Source organism: Martes martes (assembly GCF_963455335.1).
Source record: "Martes martes genome assembly, chromosome: 3".
NCBI classification, from domain to species: Eukaryota; Metazoa; Chordata; class Mammalia; order Carnivora; family Mustelidae; genus Martes; species Martes martes.
The window spans coordinates 9,290,997-9,314,299 of NC_137890.1; the positions used below are offsets into that span (position 1 = coordinate 9,290,997).

A 23,303-nucleotide genomic window follows, 5' to 3' on the forward strand; every position below is an offset into this window, starting at 1 on the left:
ATGTCTTGATCTTAATTAGCTTTTACTAAGCCTTTTCTGATGCCCAAATAATATATGTGACTAAATGGTAAACAATTAAGGTGAGGACCATTTTCCTTTGTTTCTAAAACACTTTTTGAGGAATGCACAAAGAGAACTTATATGGAAACCTTCATATCAAAAGTCTCTCTGTAACATATGATGCTTTTCCTAAGGGGAAAATGATGACTTTGAATAAGGGACATATTTTTTAAAACAGAAAATAAAACAGCAGCTGTTTCTTTTGCATCTTTGTATTGATAGTGAGTTGTCCATTTCCTTATTTTCTCTTCCCTGCTCTGCAAACTTTAGATATCTTAAACCTTAGCCGTTGATACTATTAACGATGATACTATAAATCCTATCAAATAATTGGGTGACTTTTCTTTGTCCATGGCTCAGCCTCTGCCTGTGACATACACACTCTTGTGCTCTGTGCTTATATGTAAAGCTCTATTCTGCATCTTCTTCCCCATCTCTCATGTGCGCCATCAGAAGTCTAGATCAGAAGATAGCTCTGTGACTGGCATGGAATAAATGAAAACTTCATATTTATTTACTGCTACATCCAGCAGGTTTGCAAACAGGCATCAAAACCTAGATTTACAACGTACTATGCGAACATTGTCAAATGCCTTATCTGGTTGTCTCAAATTATACATACGTATTTAAGTAAATAAAATTAAAGTAATAATTATTGATTTGTATGGTTTTCTAAGGATCATGTTAAGTAATGCTTATACAATTCTGAGTTTTGTGCTTGACACATACTGAGTAATGACTAAGTGGTGGTTATCATTATTATAGTTACTACCTTTACCAACACTCCTACTATTTCTTATTGGAATATACAGAGCAGAACACGAGGGCTATTCCCTCAGTATGGGAAGCATGGAGAGGCAGGGAAGGAGAAGAATGCATCTTGATATCTCTAGGAATGAGGGTGCTTTTTGGAAAGAGGCAGTTCTGAAAAGTTCTCCTGGGATGCTCCTATCTGAACGTTGGTAGGCAGGGGACGATTTGGGAAGCTCTGGAATCGGGGGACTTTTTACACCTCTGAGGAGGGGGATGGGCAAGGGCATTGTGAGGGTGCAGGCATCTAGAACGTGGTGACTGGTGGGGCTCCTGTAGGGGTAGACACGCAGAACAGAGGGTAAATTTTCTCTCTACAAACTACCATCTCTCTTTATTATTGCTTCCAATTTCACCAAAGATTTGGATATTAGATATTCCAATTTAAATTCCTACAAAAGGAGCAATGACAGTAATTGTCAGAAGAGGAAGAAAATTTAACCCCATTTACCCTCTCCTAAATGCCAGCTAGAGTTCCCAAACCCCTATATAGCTGCTGTGGTCCTGCATTGATGGGTAGATGTTATCTCACTGGTGTTCATACAGATGAAAAAACAGGCTCTGAAAAGGTAGGCACTGATCCAGCTCACCAATCTGGAGAGAGAGAGAGAGAAACTGGCTCCACTTTGCCCCAAACCCCATCCTATGTGGAGTCAGTCCTGCAGACGCCTGAGCAGAGGGTTGGCGGAAGCATGTGCACCAATCTGGCTGGATGTTTTGCTGTGCACGATATCGTCAGGGTAGTTCTGGTGTTCCCGGGGATCTCGTCTGCCCTTTTGAGTGTACGGAGACATAAATTCTGTCTCTGACTGGGGGACATTTTGTTCCAGCACGGAGGCTGTGTGGGAGTAGAGCATTGTTGTTACAATCCATATTGTTATAATCTATTTTATGCTATCCCCTCTGAGATTTGAAGGTTCTTTTTTTAGTTCCAATTTTACTTAAAGCTTTGTCTTTCTGGGATGACCTTATGAACTGCAGATCTCATTTTAATGGAGGGACTTAAATGAATAGCAGGCACCAAACGGCTCTCCCTGGTCTACTGCAGAGCAAAGCAGACACGAAGCTTTCATAGAGGAGTCCCAAGAAGCTGGAATTAGTCCGTTTCACAAGATCAGTGTTTTCTCAGGTGAGCCAGGAAATGCTTTTTGCAAACGGAACTTACTGGTATTCCATAGACATGAACTGATGAGGACAGAAACAAGAATGCCAAACCTCCTCCCAAGAAGGGCTCTGAAATCTGCACAAAAGGACTTTTTACCTTGTGTTCAGGCCTTGGCATGAGTCAAGATTTATATCAGAAGTTAACTGGAATACTTTTCACTATAGAGAACGTATGTTTTGTTTTGTTTTGTCTAAATAAATGGAGTTTTAAAACTCAACAAAGATGGGTTCATAAGATATCCAAATCAAGGAAATGAAGACTGTTTCCCTACGGGGAGGATAAGAGACCGTTTCATAACAGGGCATATCCAGGAGCGGCCTTGATACAGGGCATAGAGGCTGAGGAACCAGCCTGAATGCATATGTGTGTGATATATATGTCGATGTGTAAACATAACAGCTCCACCAAGCAAAGGCTCATTCAAAGCCCAACACATGTCCGATTTAGAATCAATGCCATCCCTTACTAGCTGAGAAATAATAGGAAATGATGGATGTTCTGAGATTCAAATTTTCTTCATAATTCCATGGGTAATGCATGGGCTAGAGATTGAAATAGACAGCATGCATTAAAATTTCTAGGTCAAATAAGCATGTAATAAAACTTCATTCCTCTCTCATCTGATGAAACATCACCTTCACACTTCACTTTTGATCCGTGGTTTGCTGTTCATTTCCCAACATGGAAATGGAGGAATTCTCCAAAGGTGGTTTTGTAAACGTATTCAGTTTTGTCTTTTCTCTTTACTTCTGCATCCCATGATTAACTCTGGAGGTATAGAATAATTCTATAACTCCAGAAAATCCACATGACAGTCCCGATGGTGTGACACAAAATTTACATCAAATTCATTTCTTCAAATATTTTAGTACATGAATAAAGACAATAGCTATCTGAGGAGATGGAAATTGCAGCTCAGACTTTTCTTGTCTGTTTTTACACCAAATCTGTTTTCATGATAAATGATAGTAAAACTTTGTTTTAAATTGATACTCCCTTTGAGGCTTTCTCATGATTGTACATAAGCAAGTAGAAATATATCTTTTAAGAAGTATTTTTTTGTTGTTGCTGTTTTTTATCAGGAGGTAACCTCAAAAGAAGATGTGACCTTCTAAAGTCATCTTTGGGTTGTTGGGGGAGATATTACAGCAATTTGTTTAGCTACATGAGCACATTTCAGAGGAATATTGATAGGGATTCAAAGTTTTTTTTTTCCTATTAATGATCTTGTTGTGTATCTATCTTCATGAAGCAATAGAGCAAGCTTGCTTAAAGTATTATTTAAATTAATCTGCTGTGAAAGTGCCAGTATAGTAATCTTCAGTGATCTAAAGACCTAAGGTCATAGCATTTAACAGAATCAGTCTTCATGTTTCATTACACACACACACACAGACACACACAAACACACACATATGTGCACGCACACGCATGCACACAGCTAACATTCTCTACAGCAAAGCTTCGAATTTTAGATTTGGTAATTTAGAAACATAATCAAATGAGCTTCTCAGGTTTAATCTTTTAAACATTTGTTTTACTGAGCATTCATTGTGTGTAGAGTAGTGATCTACGGTGGATAATGTTCTCTAAAATGTCCCAACATCAGATCATTTCTCAATTAAGCAGAAACAGACACGACATCTCCTTATCTCTGCACTCTTTAGTGTGCCGACTGCTCAGGTTGAGTTACCTGTGTGCCCAGAGCTGCCTGCAGACTGCCAATCAGCCTGGTGTGCCATTATCCCCAAAACCTCTAAACCTTTCCTGCCCATGAACATGGCTGCAGAAACTACTTCCCCCACGGGGACATTCCCCTTACCAGGAGAGCCCCTGACTCGGTCCACCTTCCACATCCTGGCCATCTCTGACCTCTGACTCTGTTCACACCTCACACTCCCTCTAAGGCTTTCCACTGACCACCTGGACTAGAATGACCAGCCCTTAGTAATTATGTCTACACCACACTTGTTTCAGTTGATTATGAATGATTCCCTCTTCTTTGGCTGGTGGTATTCTCTGAATGAATATTTAAGTCTTTTATTATCATTGATCTATTTTCTATCCCATCCAAATTGAAGTCCACATAAAGCTGTAAATTCCCTAAGAAAGAAAACACCTTAAACTTTTTACTGGATTTGGGACTTTTGTGTGGAGTTGGATCTGAAGGAGGAGTTTTAAATCTGGTTCTGTACATGTGTGCTGAAGGACTGAACCAAAATTTTAAAATTAGTGAAAATGTTGGAATCTCTATTCCCTAAAAAGTTATATTGTAAAAGAAAAGAGCAAATAACAGGCATGGGCATGCACATAGTTAAGTGGTGTTTCTCAGGATAGTGTTTCAAAGTTTTGCTTTTTGTTTTGCTTGTGCTATTCTGTCATTTGAGACCAGCCTCAGTGAGGTATGACTGCAAACCTTCCAGATACCATCCTCCTTTGAGGCTCCAGCACTTCTGGCTCTTCTCTAGGACACTGATTTTTTTCAGGGTCCCATTCCAGATCAGTTTCAGGTCAGAAAGGTTTTTGGGCAAAGGGAAACTTCATACACTGAACGAAGCGGTGCTCCCTGAGTGGTGACCTTCCCAGCATTGTGTTTCTTTCCTTTTCCTTTCCTTTTTTTTTTAGAAATTGAAAATACAGATCTGATGCCAAAGCTATGAACCATAAATCCATAAATCCACTTTAAGCAAAGGACTTAAAAGTCAAGACTCAGGACTTAAGTGTACATTCAGAAAGGCTGAGGAGGGCAGGATGAGGATGGGATCCTTAGCCAGCAACCACACTTCTCTTCCTTCTGCCCACTCTGCACCCCAGAACATATCCAAATAGTGGAAATAGTCCAAATAGTGGTTGAGTGAGCATTCTGTGACTATCCAGCTATATTTATGAACTAAAGTAAAAGCTAAAGAAACTTGAAATACAAAAAAAAAAAGGGGGGGGGGAAATTGAATACATAATCTGCAAATTTCCTCCCAGACTTGAGTTGGTGTCACTGGTGTTAAAATATGCCTGGCTTGTCTGCAGCTCCACATCCCACAGTTCATTTTATGATATATCCAAACATTCTCAATCTTTCAGCTGCCATAGATTTCCGTCTTCTAATCCTTTGCTCTAATAAACAAGATCTGTCTGTTTTTCTTCAACAACTTACTAAGAAATAATTTCCTTTTCTCCACCCCCCACCTCCTCTCTAGTACCCACTCGGCCTCAATTCCTAATTTCCCATAATCCCACCCCTCAAGAGAGGAGAGGGATGAAGCTTGTCATAGTTCTTTATGTGTGCAAAGGGAGGGACCATAGGCCTAAAATGGTCCTTTGCCAATGATGATGGCTTCCATTTTTAAAAAATAAATGGTCTTTTTCTCATATTTGTTTTATATCTTCAGATGAATGCTTTTTTTTTTTTCAAAGCAGCCTGAAATTAGAGCATGCAAAGCAGTAACTCCTTCCCTGGTTCTCTGGATAGGCGACCAACAAATCTCTTCTTGAACACTTCAGCGCCAGGGAAATCGTTGCTGTGTGGGACAGTTGACTCTTTCTGTCACTGCACAGCTAAATTTCTCCACCTTTATGGATCCATGTATTCATTTATTAGTCATTTATTTATTGAGCACCTAGTATATGACAGGCACTCTTCTAGACACCTGGAATATAGTAGTGATCACAGAAATGACAATCACCACCTTCGCTTAGGCTCTATCTTGGTATCACTCTACTTATGTCTTATTTTCTTCTTCCAAATCTAGACTAAATATTTCCTCTCTCTGTCTTCATGACAGCCCCACAAATATTGCAAAACAACCAAATTCACCTGCTTCAGATTAAACATTCTTTAATGTAGTTTCACCCGGGCCCACCATGTCAGTCATTGCCCTCTAATCGGTCAGCATCCCTTCACTGCGTGCTTTCAGTGAGTCACTGCGCTCTCTGTTGCTCTGAGTACACGAGGGTCTTCAAGCAGAGCCAGGCTGCGTGGTGCATGGATAGGCAGGGACCCAGACTCCTGAGGCTTCAATCTCAGCTCCATCATATCCTTCTTCTGTTATCTCGGTGAGACACATACCCCTCTGTGCCTTAGCTTGTTCATTTGTAAAATGAAGATAAAAATGCCACCAATCTCAAAAGGTTGCTATAGGATTAATGAGTCAATACAGATGAAGCACTTACACTAGTTTCCAGCCCAACCTATGTGCTCAGGAGGTGACCACTCTTACTCTTCCTACTGTTAAAATTAGTGTTGGCCCTTTCTGTTTGTGCAGCCTCAACATTTCAGGACCCACATCATATGTTGGCTTACGGATGCTGGCGATAATGGACGGCAATCTGCTTTGGCTACAAGTCTCTCTCAGTTCCTAGCAGAGAGCCTGGAATAAAGTAGATGTTCAAGAAATACCTGCTGAATGAGCCATTTAAATACTGTAGCTTTTGAAAATACACTTAAGCAGAACATGGGAAGGATTTCTTCTCTTGTTTTTCAAGGTGAATTGATCTATTCCTATAGCTATCTTGTGGAGTATTAGTGATTGATGTGCCATTAAGGATTCTTTGAAGAAATTGTTATGAAATGCCACTTATTTTAAGCCTTAATAAATAAAAATGGTCAGAGGCACCACTTTCTGATAAATTATGCAGAAGGTTTGAGTTTTCAATATACATAGACCTTGTCACAACTGAATTCTAAATCCAAGGCTAAATTCTGCATCATCCTTTATGGAACGTCCACATTGATTTCTAGGAGTTTTGTTTTGTTTTGTTTTCTTTTCTTTTCTCTTCATGACCTTTGGTTTAAATGTTTTCCCTCTCTAGTTGAAAGTGTCCATGTCAACTGTGATGAATAGGTATCTTTCAATGCCTTCGTCCTGTTCCCTACCCTGCTGCTTTAGAGGTTCTAGACAGAGTGGCCTTGGTTTACTAAAGAGTTTATGACTGTCATCTCCTTCTAGAAGCAGCTGGAGGACAAATGTCTGAAGCAGAAACTTAGAAGGAAGTAGAGCTCAGATAGCTGCACCTTCCTTAAATGGAAGCAGCCTTATGGGACTTACCAGTATCGCCTTCAACTATTCATACAGCCAGCTCTGCTCCTTGGGTGGAGGTCTCTACGTAGGTCTGGAGACAGACAAAATAGGATTGAACAGACAAAATAGGATTATACCTGCTTCAAAACACTGTTTCTCAAATGCATGATCCTCAACTCTGGAGAAGGTATTGATCAGTCCTTGTCATGGGCAGTGATTTTCTGAAATTCAGCTACTGTCCTGATTATTTTCTTGGCATAGTACACTCAGAGAAATGTTTCCTGACCCTGAAACAAATGTATGTTAAAAAGTTAAACACATGTGGGGGTTTTTTTTCATGCATTTTCCAGTTTACTCCTTGACAATTTCTCTTAAGAAAGCTAATAAAACTATGCATCTACCATAGTTCTTGTTTACATGGTTAATGCTATACCATATATTGTTTGCAATATAACTTTCACTGAAAGCCTTTGGATACTTTAATTTCAACAGATGCCCTTGATTCCTTAACATCATACCTTTTTCATGCTAATCCTCAGTTTTAGTTAATGTAGTAACAGTTGGAGAGCAAATTAATATGACCTGCTGTAGGTCCAATTGGCTGTGAAAATTCCATGAATGAGTCAAATACTAGTTTTCAGATTCCTTAACTTTAGGAAATCCCATTTCTAGTTTCTGAAAGGAAAAGTGAATCATAGTTTGTAGTGATTTAGCTGAGTATATTAAATTTAACATATGATACTCTAAGCCTTAAGACATATCCTCACTGATTTCCTGAATATTTGTTGCATAATTTTTTTGAGAACAGAGCTGAAATTTCTGACTATAATTTTATATTTTTCTGTTTCTCCTTGAAGCTCCATCGATTTTTGCTTCATGTGGTTTAAACTCTGTCAGCTGATGCATAAACCTTTAGGATTCTTATGTATTAATGAACTGACTCCTTAATCATTATGAAATAATCTGTTTTTAATCCACTGTTAGGTTTTTTATCCTGAAATCTCTTTTGTCCTTTATAATATTGATTGATGTTTTTAACCTTTTGTTTTTATTTTTAATTACTCTACTAAGGTACAATTTTTGTAAAATTATCTGTACATATTTAAAATGTATAATTTTATGAGTTTGACATAAAACCACAATCACACTGAAGATTGTGAATAAGTCCATCACCCCAAAAGTTTTCTTATGTCTCTTGACATTCCTAACCTCCTCCTCCTCTGGCCTTTCACCAATCTCCGAAGTTGCAGACCCTGTTTTTGTCATTTTATATTTGTTTAAATTATAGAATATTGTATGAACAGAATCATGTGACTTTTATTCAGCACAATTATTTTGGAATCCATCCATTTCATTGCCTTATCAATAGTTCATTCCCTGTTTTTTGCTGAGTAGTATTCCATCGTGTGGTTATACCACAGTCTGTTTATCATTCATCTTTGGAATAGACATTTGGGTTGTTTCCAGTTTGGGACTATTACAAATAATTACAAATAATCATTCACATTCAGTGTTTGTATGAACATATGCTTTCACTTCTATTGAGAAAGTATCTAGGAAGGGAATGGCTGGGTTATGTTGGCAGGTTTATGGTGAACATTTTAAGAATCTGCAGCTTTCCAGAGTGGCTGGAGCCCTTTCTGTTCCTCCCATTAGTGTCTGTGAGTTCCCGTTTATCCACATCTTTGCCAACAATGGATCTGGCATTCTTTTAAATTTTATTCTTCTAATATGTGTAACTCCAACCTGTTGTGGTTTTAATTTTCACTTCCCCAATGACTAGTGTGATGTTGTTCATCTTTTCGTGACCATCTTTTTCATCCACAAAATTCTCTGATAAAACGCTCTATAGTTTTACGCATTTATCTTATTGGAATCTTTGTTTTCTTACTATTGGGCTTTAAGTCTTTATGTATTAGTGGATACAAGCTTTTATTCAGTAAAAATATGCAAATATTTTCACCTTGTCTGTAACTTGTCTTTAAGTCTTTTAACAGTTTATTTTGAAGAAAGGATATTTATGAATTTTTATGCAGTTCACTTTATCAATGTTTTCTTCAATGGATCATGCATTTGGTGTCACATGTAAGAACAGAACAGGGTATATCATTCAAGGAGCTCAGGGAAAAATGAAAATGCAGGGTCTATGCTTAAAAAAATTACTAATAATTTCAACATGGAATCAAAAGAGCATTAAACCAAATGTGGGGCCTTTCTAATAGCATGTATGGTATATATTCAGGTATGTATAGTATATCTCTATTTCTCCCCTCTTGTCTTATGTTTGACTTTTACACATATATCTCTTTAAAAGATATTGACTATTAGCTAAATAGTCAATATCTTTTAAAGAGATATAAATAACAGAAAAAATGTGCGTATTGACTGGTATGTTTACCATCACCAGTGCTCCTTATTCCTTAGACTAGATCCTTATTTCTATCTGGTATCATTTTCTTTGTTCCTGAACGCTTCCCCTCAACATTTCTTGTAATGAAATCCATCTGACAATACACTCTTTCTCCTCTGGGTGTCTAAAAACATCTTTATTTTACCTTTGTTTTTGAAAGACATGTTCACTGTTTTAGAATTTTAGGATACTTTTTTCTTTCAATGCAGCAAAGATGTTGCTCTGTTGTCTTCTTGCTTGAATTGTTAAAAAAAAAATGTGCTATCTTTCTTGTTTTTATTCTTCTGTATGTAACGTTTTTCCTGACTCTGGAGGAAAAAGAGATGGTCTCTTTATCACTGGTTTTAAGTACTTTCAGCAAGATGTGTCTTGATGTATTTTTGTCATTTTTCCTGTCTTCAGTTTGTTAAGCTCTTTGGATCTTTGGTTTTATACTTTCAACAATTTGGAAGTTTTTCAAGCATTGTTTCTTCAAATATTTTTCCTTCTTGACCTCTTGACACTCTTCTGGAGACTCCAATTAAATATGCATTTTGTTGCTTCAAGTTATTGCACAGCTGACTGAGGCTTTGCTTGTTTGGGTTTTTTTTTTTGAGATTTTCTATTTTTATTTTATTTTATTTTATTTCTTTTCAGTGTTCCAAAATTCATTGTTTATGCACCACACCCAGTGCTCCATGCAATACGTGCCTTCCATAATACCCACCACCAGGCTCACCCAACCCCCCACCCTCTCCCCTCCAAAACCCTCAGCTTGTTTCTCAGAGTCCACAGTCTCTTATGGTTTGTCTCCCCCTCCGGTTTCCCCCTGTTCACATTTCCTTTACTTCTCCTAATGTCCTTCATGATATTCCTTGTGTTCCACAAGTAAGTAAAACCACAAGATCATTGACTCTCTCTGTTTGACTTATTTCACTCAGCATCATCTCTTCCAGTCCCATCCATGTTGATACAAAAGTTGGGTATTCATCCTTTCTGATGGAAGCGTAATACTCCATTGTATAGATGGACCACATCTTCTTTATCTGTTCATCTGCTGAAGGACATCTTGGTTCTTTTCACAGTTTGGCAACTATGGCCATCATTGCTATGAACATTGGGGTGCATATATCCCTTCTTTTCACTGCATCTGTATCTTTGGGGTAAATACCCAGTAGTGCAATTGCAAGGTCATAAAGTAGCTCTATTTTTAATTTCTTAAGGAATCTCCACACTGTTTTTCAAAGGGGCTGCACCAATTTGCATTCCCACCAACAGTGTAAGAGGGTTCCCCTTTCTCCACATTCTCTCCAACACATGTTGTTTACTGTCTTGTTGATTTTGGCCATTCTACCTGGTGTAAGGTGGTATCTCAATGTGGTTTTGATTTGAATCTCCCTGATGGCTAATGATGATGAACCTTTTTTCATGTGTCTGTTAGCCATTTGTATGTCTTCTTTGGAGAAGTGTCTGTTCATGTCTTTTGCCTATGTTTTGACTTGATTATCTGTTTTTTTTTTTTTTTTTTGAGTGTTGAGTTTGAGGATTTCTTTATAGATCTTGGATATCAGCCCTTTGTCTGTAGCGTCATTTGCGAATATCTTCTCCCATTCCGTGGGTTGCCTCTTTATTTTGTTGACTATTTCTTTGCTGTGCAGAAGCTTTTGATCTTAATGAAGGCCCAAAAGTTCATTTTCACTTTTGTTTCCTTTGCCTTTGGAGACATATCTTGAGAGAAGTTGTTGTAGCCGATGTCGAAGAATTACTGCCTATGTTCTCCTCTAAGATTCTGATAGATTCCTGCCTCACGTTGAGGTCTTTTATCCATTTTGAGTTTATCTTTGTGTATGGTGTAAAAGAATGGTCGAGTTTCATTCTTCTAAACGTAGCTGTCCAATTTTCCCAGCACCATTTATTGAAGAGACTGTCTTTTTTTCCACTGTATATTTTTTCCTGCCTTGTCAAAGATTATTTGACCATAGAGTTGAGGGTCCATATTTGGGCTCTCTACTCTGTTCCACTGGTCAATGTGTCTGTTTTTGTGCCAGTACCATGCTGTCTTTGTGATCACAGCTTTGTAGTAAAGCTTGAAACCAGGCAACGTGATGCCCCCAGTTTTGTTTTTCTTGTTCAACATTTCCTTAGCAATTAGGAGTCTCTTCTGGTTCCATACACATTTTAGGATTGTTTGTTCCAGCACTTTGAAAAATGCCGGTAGAATTTCGTTCGGGGTGGCATTGAAAATATAGATGGCTCTAGGCAGTATAGACATTTTAACAATGTTTATTCTTCCGATCCATAAGCATGGAATGAATGCTCTTCCATCTTTTTGTGTCTTCTTTGATTTCTTTCATGAGTGTTCTGGAGTTTCTCGAGTGCAGATCCTTTACCTCTTTGGTTAGGTTTATTCCCAGGTATTTTATGGTTCTGCTGCTATAGTAAATGGAATCGGTTCTCTAATTTCCTTTCTGTATTTTCATTGTTAATGTATAAGAAAGCCACTGATTTCTGTACACTGATTTTGTATCCTGCCACATTACTGAATTGCTGTATGAGTTCTAGTAGTTTGGGAGTGGAGTCTTTTGGACTTTCCATATAAAGTATCATGTCATCTGCGAAAAGAGACAGTTTGACTTCTTAATTGCCAATTTGAATACGTTTTATTTCTTTTTGTTGTCTGATTTCTGTTGCTAGGACTTCTAGTACTATGTTGAACAACAGCGGTGAGAGTGGACATCCTTGTCGTGTTCCTGATCTCAAAGGGAAGACTCAGCTTTTCCTGTTTGTTTTTAATTATGTTTTCCCTATGGGCTTCATTTGGAACAATTTCTATTGCTATGTCTTCAAATTCATCCCTTGCATTTCTGAAGTTCCTAATCTGAAAACAATCTCATCTCATGTCTTTTTTTTTTTTTTTTCCACTTTACAACTTGTGTTTTTCATCTATAGCGGTTCATTTTTTGGTCCTTACTATGCCTTTTATGTCTCTACTTAATTTTTTGAATTATGGAATACAGTTATAATGACTGTATGTCTTTGTCTAATATTCTAACATCTGAGGAAATTCTAGTCGGTTTGATTTATTCATTCTTCCCCTTGTTACAGGTTAAATCTCCCTCCTTCTTTCCATGCTGGTAATTTTTTATTTGATTTCAAATATTTTAAATTTTATTTTGTTGGGGGCTCAAAATTTTTATATTCCCATAAATATTCTTGAGTTTATTCTGGAATGCACTTACTTTCCTTTGAAAATGTATACTCTTTTTGGTTATTGCTTTTACAATTGTTTAGAGACTGAAGCTCTGCTCATTCTAGGGCTAATTTTTTTCTACTTTTGAGGCAAGACCCTGCTTATACACTGTTCAGTGCTCCATGAATTATGAATTTTTGCAGTCTGACTGGTGGGAATAATCAGTATCTCCAGTCCTGCGTGGTTTTGTGGCAGTTTTACCTCAAATACTTTCAGATGGTTTTCCCCAGCCTGGGAAGTCACCTTACATAAATTGCAGATCGGTACAGAACTGAATTCTCATGTAAACCTGCAGATCTTAGAAGTTCTCTCTTTTAGCAGCTCTCTCTTCTCCAGTACTCTAGATACCATCTACGTTGGTCTTCCTGGACTCTCAGCTCAATCCCCTCAATTTAGAAAGTCTACTGGGCTCCCTTCCCTTCAACATGCTCTGGAATCTCTCTCAGGAAATAGGACTCACCTCATTTATTTCCCATCTGAGGGACTACTGTTTTTCATTCCCTAATGTCCAGTATCTTGCAAAATTCAATATGTCAATTTTTTATTGTTTCATGTGAAAGCATACTTCTGGTCCTTGTTAAGATGTTGAAGTTACTTTTTAAAGAAAGTTTTCACAATTATTAAGCTCTCTCAGATTATGATTTATGGTTCACATAGCATTCATATTCTTTTTCAGTTGTATTTCCAGCATTGAAATTTGTTCATTATGATAGTATGTGACTATAAAATATTAGCAAATGTTAATAGTACTCTTGCACCTTTGTTCCTCAAGCCATTCAGTTACATTTGATTAGCCTCAAACTTTATGAAGAACATAGTGAGGGGCGTGATTAATATTTATAATATGCAATTATATTTTATCTTATAATAAGTATAAAATGACTTTTTGGTTTAGCAGTATGAAGTGAAAGGATTATCACAGTAAAGAATGTGATTTTGTCCACTTAAGTGGCAAGTAAAATTTTTTCCCCCACTTTTTGCTATTTGGTGTGTGTGTGTGTGTGTGTGTGTGTGTTTATTGTGAAAAAAATATCATAAGTTCACTTTCCAACTTGTGAGTATTTCAAGATGGCAGAGATTCCTTTCAGAATTCCAAAGGAGGTTTGTAGCAGTTTTTGCCAATAGTACTTTTCTTAATTAAAAAATCCTGTAATTAAGAAATAGAAGTTTATCATTGAACATTTGGAGACTAGCTGACTAAGCATGGAATATTCTGATATTTTAACTAGAAAGTACTTATTGCAAATATATTGCTAAGACTTCGAACACTTCTCTGAGATACTTATCTGAAAACATCATTAGGAACACAAATACCAAGTGTATATTTAGAATTAAAAAAAAAATAGGGGTGCCTGGGAGGCTCAGTGGGTAAAGCCTCTGCCTTCGGCTCAGGTCATGATCCCAGGGTCCTGGGATCGAGCCCCACATTGGGCTCTCTGCTCAACAGGGAGCCTGCTTCCCTTCCTTTCTCTCTGCCTACTTGTGATCTCTGTCTGTCAAATAAATAAATCTTTTAAAGATTTTATTTATTTATTTGTCAGAGAGAGAGAAAGAGAGCGAGCACAGGCAGACAGAGTGGCAGGCAGAGGCAGAGGGAGAAGCAGAACTCCCTGCTGAGCAAGGAGCCTGATGTGGGACTTGATCCCAGGACACTGGGATCATGACTCGAGCCGAAGGCAGCCACTTAACCAACTGAGTCACCCAGGCATCCCAAATAAAATCTTTTAAAAAAAGAATTTAAAAAATAAATGTCATTTAGATAGCAACTAAACTGAAGGATCTCTGATTCCACTCTTCTGACGATGACAATAGCATTTGAAAATTTAAGTAAAATGCTTAGCCATTTGCTTGGACATCTAGAAAATATCGTGCTTTCAGTCAGCTGGTAGCACGATTGTTCCTGATACCTAGACTAATGTAAAGAAGTTGGTATAAAATATCTTCAAAGTAGTGTTAAGTTTCTTTTAGTATTTCATGTCGTTGGTGAAGAATCTGAACATGAATAATGTGTTCATATTTGTGAGTTCTGCCAATGCCACACAGAGTGACACATCAGCACACTGAATGAGACAGGGTATAGTGCTTCTTTGTATATGCACCTATGTGTTCTGGTCAGGAGGAAATGAAGTCATTCATAAATTAGGACTCCATGACAGAATATATTATCAGCAAAGCTTTCTCTAGGTGTAATGATAACAATGATTGACTTGAATCCCAAATGTTGTCACTGAAGGACACATATTTTTCTTTTAGACAGAGAAGACAGAGTATTCAAGGGAGGGGCAGAGGGAGAGAGAAAGTCTTAAGGAGGCCCCATGCCCAATACAGAGTCTGATGTGGGCCTCAATTTCACAACTCTGAGATCAGGACCAGAACCAAAATCAGGAGTCATATGTCCAACTAACTGAGCCACCCAGGCACCCCACATACTTTTCTTTTTAAAATATGCACAAGAATTTTTATTGTCTTTTGCAATTATATAATTAATGTTTATAATTTATTTTTAAATATATAATTACAATTTAGAAGGAATAAGTTAACAAACCAGAAAACACAATGTTTAATAATTATTCATCTTCAAGATATTTTTCAAGTGTAATTTGAAACCTGCAAGGCAAAGTGAAAATAGAGCAAGAACACTGAAACCCAACAAGATATTTTTCAAGTGTAATAATTATTCATCTTTGTAAGTGATGAATAAATAAAGGGAAAGAGTAGATCCAGCATTTTTAGATTTTATTATCCAGTGCTAATTATGTTGGGGCCATAAGAGGACCAATGTGTCTCTAATATGTTAGAATCTTGCAATTAGAGAACCTCGTTGAAAAACAGTATTGGAAGGGGATGCTTTCAACTGAGCTCTGAAGATGTGCTTCCTGTTTGGAGCTTGTAGACATTGGATATTCACAAAGCTAGTGAGAGTTCAACCCTGGATTAGGGATCCCAAGAACCACTCTTAGGTCTGTCTGTTCCTTGGAGCTGAGGGTCAAATATTGAGCAGGATAATATGGCATGCCTTACCTTTAGTCATCTTCTCAAATATTTTCCCCAAGAAAAGGCTCTACCCACTGTTGTTTCCTTAATACACTTCATTAAGAGTGATTTTTTTGGGGGGGGGGGCCAAAATAGTTTTGGAAAACAATTTTTCAAAGAATTATTGGTGTTTCCATTTCAAAACACACATATATCTTTATTCCAAGCATACCCTGCTCCTCCAATTCTTAAATAAGATACACAAAATACATCTTGCCTTGAATATCATTTAGGGCTTATATATAGATTCTTTTAAAGACAAACAAAATGAATTCCGTCATTAGATATTTGTTGAAGGGCTGCTCTGTGCAAAGCATAGTGATAGGCTACTTTAAATAACATATGATGCAAATTAGCAAGGTATTTATAATGGATTTGCAGGACAGGAAGACACAAAACCCAGTAATTTCAGACATGACTAATTGGCACAAAACCATATTATATGTTCTTCCTTACCCATCTGAGTAGATAGCAAGCTCTTTGAGGGCAAAAATTGTGTTTTTTTAATGTGAGATTCTATCTCTAGTACCTACAAGCATAAGGTTCTGATAGGCAGAGGTGGAGAGCGTGTTCTAGGCTGTAGAATCAACAGTTAAAATTGAACAGACATAGTAATGCATTGGATTGGGTGATAGATTAGGGGACCACTCTGAAATAGCTGAGACAGGGTTCCTAGCAGGATGGGCCCTTGAGGTAGTATGGGGGCAATTTCCAGAGGAAATTGAATGCTATCCTTGGGATGGCATTAACAAAAAGATAGAGCAGGTTTTCACATACCTTTAGTTTATTCATCATTTTACTAGTCTCCTCACCCCACCTTTATTCTTAGCCCTTTGGAAAAGTTCCTGATACGGTTTATTTTTATGGCTGAATTATATGATAATTTATGGCTTTGGGTAAATTATTCACAATGCTATATTCTGCTACTAGGAGTGCCAAAATTTAATTAGATCTGCCACGAAAATGTCTATTCCAAAAGTGGCTTTTTACCCTGTAAAAAAAACATGTGATTTTTCCATAGCTAATAGAGGAGTGACACTTAAGAACCTGCACTGATAGCCAACTTGTACCAAGATTTATGTGTAGAAAAACATGGTATGTGCGATGTATATACATTTTTATATTTGCTATATAAAAACACATGCCATATTGTGCATTTTTTCAATTTAAATAATGATTAAAAATATATCCATCATTCTAAGGATTATCCCGATTTCTCTTTTGTCAGTCTGCACATTGCATGAAAACAATTCGTGACAGTGATTGATTTAAACGAGCCCACTTCTGAGAGAGGGATTGTTTTAATTAAAATTGTTGGGTATATTTTCTTGTATCTGAAGGCATTTGAACTGATTTGCATTTCTTTCGGTTTTGAGTGTTGAGGCTAATATATCATGAAACATTTTTTTTCCTTGAAACACATGCACATTAGCTTTCATTATTTCTATTTTAATTAATGTCAGAGAGCATAGTTAGTACAGAGTTTCAGACAAGGAGTATCCTCAAAACATTTTTAGTAGAATGTCAAGTAAGTATGTTATATAGTAAGCATAACAAAAGAGAAAATACAAGGAAAAAGGGTAATTAAGACAAAGTTTTCATATTTTATTAAGCAGAGTAAATATTCTGAATACATAAGTATTTTAAGAAAGAATAAAGAACTCTAACAGTTTTATGAGTTGAAAAATATTTTTGCATTTTTATATGGCTAGCTAAAAATAGGCAAGGGATTTCAGATACTTACTTTCCTTCAGTTATTAATTGAGAATCAAGACTGTGGAGGTTGTCCTCTACACAGTAGATCTAGTAACTTAGTCATCCCTTTGCCTGACCACATATAATTGATGTGGTTGTTTTCTCAGGAAAATTGTTTCATTTTCTTTTGTTTTGTATTCTGATTATTTAGCTTCGTACTTCTGGACTTTGAGGAAAGATTTTGTTTTCTTCTGTTTTAATTATTTGAAAGAGTGACCTCAAGCTATAAATGGCCACATTACACAATGGCCAGTTTTATAAGTGAGGATCATAGTGAAGGTTTTGTGGATATGTGACTAAACACAAAGAAAAACTAATATATGGAATCCTTTAAAATTTGGGGCACCAATTAATCTACAACAGTAATATGCATTAGGTTATTTGCACATATGAATGCAATATTGTTTGCAAGTATGTATGAAATGTTATCTTTACACATCCTTTGTCAAAAGGCATTAATATTAAATCTGAATTTTCATTATAAAATTATACAAGAGCTTTTAAATAATAAAATGTTGAAAAATATATATTCTAGTAACCGACAAAATATATTTATTTTTCACATTTTGATGTATTCTTTCCCATGTTTTCCCCCATGGATAATATTTTTTACATAGTCATACTCACATTATATATGCATATGTCATTACACAAAAGTTTATAACACCGAAGACTTATTTTTAAGTTAGAAGTCTAGCAAGTACAATTACCTGGTCAAAAGTTTTAGACAATTTTTAGACTTTATTGCCATCCTGGATTTCTTGTTGTTTTTCCAAGTTTTTATTAGCAATATATGAAATTACTAGATAAATTACACTCTAACACAGTCAACATTCATTTGAAAAACATATATTGCCCAGCTCCTATTTATCTAGACCCTAGAGATGTAATGGTGAGCAATATCAAACATTTCGATTTTCTTCACGAAACTTACAGTGGAGTTTGGAGACAGATGTCAATCATAAAATTGCACAAATAAACATGAAATTCAAATCATGAATTATAAAGCAAAATACTAACACTTGTTAACTTGCGTGATGGGTACATAGATGTAGGTTGTATTATTTCCTGTAACTTTTACTGTAGTAAAATCACTTCAAAATGGAAAATTTTCATATTTTAAAAATGGGTAATGCATATGAAGAATGCTGCCATGGAAGTGTTCAGAGGAGGAATCTGAACTCATCTGAGGTGTCAGAAAAGTGCCCCAGAGGAAGAGTTGATGGAGCTGAACTTGAGAAGGAGGAAATGGAGTTAAGTGTGCCAAGATGAATGCATGTGGGTGTGTGTGCACACAAGGGCAAGGAGGCATCTTTATGCAGGTGAGCATAGGTAAAGAGGACATGATAGATGTGAGATATTATGGGATATTTGCAGACAGCCCCCAGGGACCCAGGCTGGGCTACGTGCAAAGGTTGGCATGGAGCAGTATCAAACCAGGAGGGTCAGGTAAGATGGGGCCCCACTGCTGTGGGGCGTATGAATGATTCACTGCATATTGCTGGATCTGCTGGATTGGAACAAGCACACTGCCCATGGGATGACCACCTAGGAGAGGCCAGGAGGGGCTGCAGTGCTTCCCGTGGTGAAGCTAGAACAGGGGAAAGGGAGGGAGATTGTGAAGACAGAATCTGCCGGAACCAGGCAACTGTTTAGTGGAATGACAAAAGCAAGTGTGGAGTGGATGTGAGTGGCTGAGACAGTTCGCATGAGTCTCCTAGTCAAGGCTACAAGTACCTTCTGGAGAATGACACTGGACGAGTTTAAGCCTATAGAATTAGACCTGCAACCTTGGTGAGGATTGCACAGGTGGAGATTTATTGGAAATGTGGCCAACGACAAAGTGGGGCAGGTAGTAGAAGAGATTTTCAAGCACTTTGATTCTAACTTCACTTTGTTTTAAATCACAGATCCAGCTCCAAGTGTGCAGGATTGGGGTTTAGATACAGCCATGGTTAATCTTTAAAAACCTAGTTTAAAGAAAAAAAAAAAAAGATTGGTTTGCATTTTATTTTAAGCTTTTTTAAAGTTACAGTCAATTGTTCGACTTCCAGAGGCCACATAGCTTAGTAGTTATGGCAGCAGGATCCTATTCAACCCCCAGCTGGGCACTTATCAGTTTTATGCTTGTCAATGACTCTGTCTTTCTGTCTCCATTTCCTCATCTTCAAAGTGGGCTTCCCGTTAAGTAATTTGTGATGAGTTCAATGAGTTAATCCTGCGATGTACTAAGAACAGTGCCTGGCACCTGAGAAGAGCACAATGTTATTATGGTTTCTAAAGAGAAGACATCAAATAATGTGAAACTCGATACATGGATACCAATTTCATCTTGTTTCTTTGAAATTTAGTGAGAATTCAAAAACACAGTTTTGTATTTTGCTTATACTTTCTTAACAGAAATCAGGTGTCATGACGAAGAGCTCACTTAGTCTTATGTCCTCTAGTTTCATCCATGTTGTCACAAATGACACAATTTCCCTCTTTAAAGCTGAATAATATTCTGTTGTATATAGATACCTCATTTTCTTTATCCATTCACTCACTAATGGACACTTGGTTGTTTCTGCATCTTGGCTAATGTGAATAATGCTGTAGTGAATATGGGAATGTAGATAACTCTTCAAGACCCTGATTTCACTTCCTTCGGCTGTGTATCCAGAAGTGGGATTGCTGGATCAGTTGAATATGGTAGTTCAATTTTTAATTTTTTGAGGAAACCCATACTATTTCAACAGTGGCTGCACCAATTTGCATTCCCACCAACAATGCACAAAGATTTCCCTTCTCCACATCCTTACCAATACCTGTTATCCCTTGTCTTTTTGATCGTAGAAAAGGAAAAAAAAAAGTGTTCTTTTTGTTAAAGTGTGAGGGAGCTTGTGGGGGTTGTATGTCTTGTACTGCCTTGCCTTACCTACTTAATTCAGGTCTAGAAGATGTAGTAAGCTAAAATGTAGAATTTAAAAATAAATCATTCAGAACATAAACGTTTTACAGAAGAATTATCAATCTCTGAAATCCTCTGTATGTCATCATGACAATTAAGAACCCTCCTTTTTACCTTTGTTCTCTTCTTTTCCATGCCACTTATTTTCAGTGATGAGCATAAATACAATACAGCATAAATAAGAAAAGAAGTCCTTGATACTTAGAGAGTCAGTAGCCCAATTTTACCGAGAAATGGGTGGACTAAGGCACAAGAGTAATTTCCCACTAATGTACATCTTAGAATTGTGTGTGAATTTTAAATGTATATACTACAGAATAAGGAAGAAATGTCACATAATCCCAATAATCACTTAGATTTTTTTTAATCCTCGTCTTCTAGAAGCATCTACATTCTATTATATTTAGTCAGACTGATGTGATGCTGTGGTGTTCATGCATTATTCCCCAGATTTTCTTCATTCTCATATGACCTTCGAAGAAAATCTGTGTACCATAAAGTTATTTTGCAAATTATTAGTTCTATCATATGTATGTGACAATAGATATTGACATTCTCTTTAATTTTTTGAGCATTAAACAAAAGGCTAAGGGTATTCTGGTTTGGAACAACATTTTTTTTTGGCATGTGTATTTTTTTGTTTTTACCTGTTGGCAAATCCACAAATTTTCTGTCAATTACAAGATGGTCGACTTCATTGTTCTGTACCAATCTACTGTTTTGATAGCATGATCTGATCGCATTTGCAAGTCCCATTCAGCAGTAGTGGAGAGGTGCCAGTTGCCATGGTGAGGACTATGATGTCCAACATCAAATCCAGTCATGAGATGAGGATGACCTTTGAAAAGCCATATGTAAATATTTATTTTCAAAGGTACAACTGGCCCTTTGTAAAGCCTGAGTCACTTCACTGGTTATCTTTTCAATGCATCAAATAAGAAGTCTGTTACCATATAATTTCCCTTTTCATTTTAATAAACTCCCACTGTCCTCTATCCTTGGCCCTTTTGGTTAAGAATCAAATCAAATAATTTCACTCTCCTTTTTAGTTATACATCAGTTTAATATGTCTAATTTGTCAGGATCATGGCCACAGAGATGATCTCGCAGCAGAGGTTTGTTGTTGTGTCTTACCCTGAGCTTAGAAATCAACTTTCTCATTTTTCTATGGGTCATGCATAAGTACCAGATGCTCCCATGCCAGTGACAGTGACCCTTTAGACATCAAAAAAACATTCTCCATAACGAGGTTTTTTCCTAAGAATGCATATCAAAATGTTAGTTTGATTAAAAAAAAATACAGGTTTTTTCACCTTTTGGGATTACTGGTCAAATTAAATAAAAAGAAAAATCCAGTAAAAAGCCTTATTAAAGGCTTCTTAGAACCAGAAGTTTGCAAAACTCTTGTATGAAAAAAAAAAAAAAAACAACTCTTGTATGGCCATCCTGAATGATATTACACTAATTAGTTCAGAATTTAACTAAAATCACACCAATAGATTTGGTAGCTTAATTGTTCTAATTAATCATTTAAATCCACACGTTAGTTTTATAAAATGACCCATTTTCTGCAGCTGACACATGCAGCTTCTGACCTTCTATGATTAGTATGTGCCAGGTTTGATAAATACAGAGGAATCTGGGAGACACAGAATCAAAGGTGCTACTTCTATCAAATGCCCTCTTCTGAAAAAGAAAAAAAAAAAAAAGAATCAGAAAAAGAAATAAGAAACTTTATTGTGACACGTTGTGAGGCTTATGATAACTATGTTTGCCTTTCAGATCCCCAGCTCAAGGGTATAGTGACCAGGTTATATTGCAGGCAAGGCTACTACTTGCAAATGCACCCCGATGGAGCTCTCGATGGAACCAAGGATGACAGCACTAATTCTAGTAAGTGACGACCTCAGGCCTCCCGTTAACACAGTCGGTAGAACATACACTGCTACATAAATGACTTTCTAAGCCACATTTACAAATACTTGTTACGTTGGTTGATTTTCGTGAATGTTACACACTAGAATGCCATCCACAATTTTACTGGGACCACGTGGATGAAAACATGAGCAGAGCTACACACAAAGCCTATCATTTTAAGATAATTCGTTTCTCTCTCTCTTTTTTTTTTTTTTCTCAAAACAATTGGCAGATCCAGCATTGTTGTTACTTTCATCTCATAAAAGTCAAGTAAGTACACTAGTGCATTTGGATGAAAGACGAATCCATGTTTACCTTGGAAATATTTTTATCAAACCTGTAGCTTTTTAATGATAGTTATTGAAATTAAAGAACTATAAGGATTAGTTGTTTCAAAGAATAGAAATGTAATATTTCAAATGTGTCTTCAACAAGAAAAGATAATATCTTTTTTAGAGAGAGGACATGAAGGCTCTGTGCATTTAAATACATTGTACAAAATGTTTCACTACTTTACAGAATTGGGTCTCTGATGATTTGTCTTTAATTGAAAAACGACTGACCCTCCATTGTATTAGTGTCTGTCTTCATTTTACTATTTTTTAATATATAACTTTTTTTTGTATTTTCATTCTGGTGTCCCTCTTTATTCAATTGTCTGTGTGTTCCTTTCCCATTTCCTGTTAATACTGGCATTAGATTCCTTTTAATTTAGCACATCAGTTCTAAAATAGACACTTTTTACTGCTCAGGAGAATCAATGAAAAGCAAAACTGATTTTATTGGAAATACTTATTCACATATTACTAGTGGATCAGGAATGGATATGAATCTTTTAAACCATTTAGCATTTACCCTTCATTTACAGAGCATCATTCCATGAAAAGAAGGGAGGATTTGTATACACAAATTATGGGCACTTTCTGTTTTCAATTCTAGTAATCAAATTTTCAATAGCA

The 23,303-nt window shown here is 36.7% G+C and overlaps 1 protein-coding gene across 4 annotated transcripts in view; it reads left to right on the forward strand.

Moving 5' to 3' along the window:
- Positions 1-23,303, forward strand: part of FGF14 (fibroblast growth factor 14) — a gene marked incomplete at both ends in the record, with an annotated part of 598,865 nt that overhangs the window by 455,451 nt on the left and 120,111 nt on the right. For 3 of the 4 annotated variants that reach the window (XM_080798338.1, XM_080798339.1, XM_080798340.1), the window contains one exon: positions 22,210-22,320. The exons of the other annotated variant lie outside the window; for it this stretch is intronic. In XM_080798338.1, the coding sequence (XP_080654464.1) occupies positions 22,210-22,320 (111 nt within the window). The remainder of the gene's footprint in view (positions 1-22,209; positions 22,321-23,303) is intronic. 4 annotated transcript variants of the gene reach the window in all.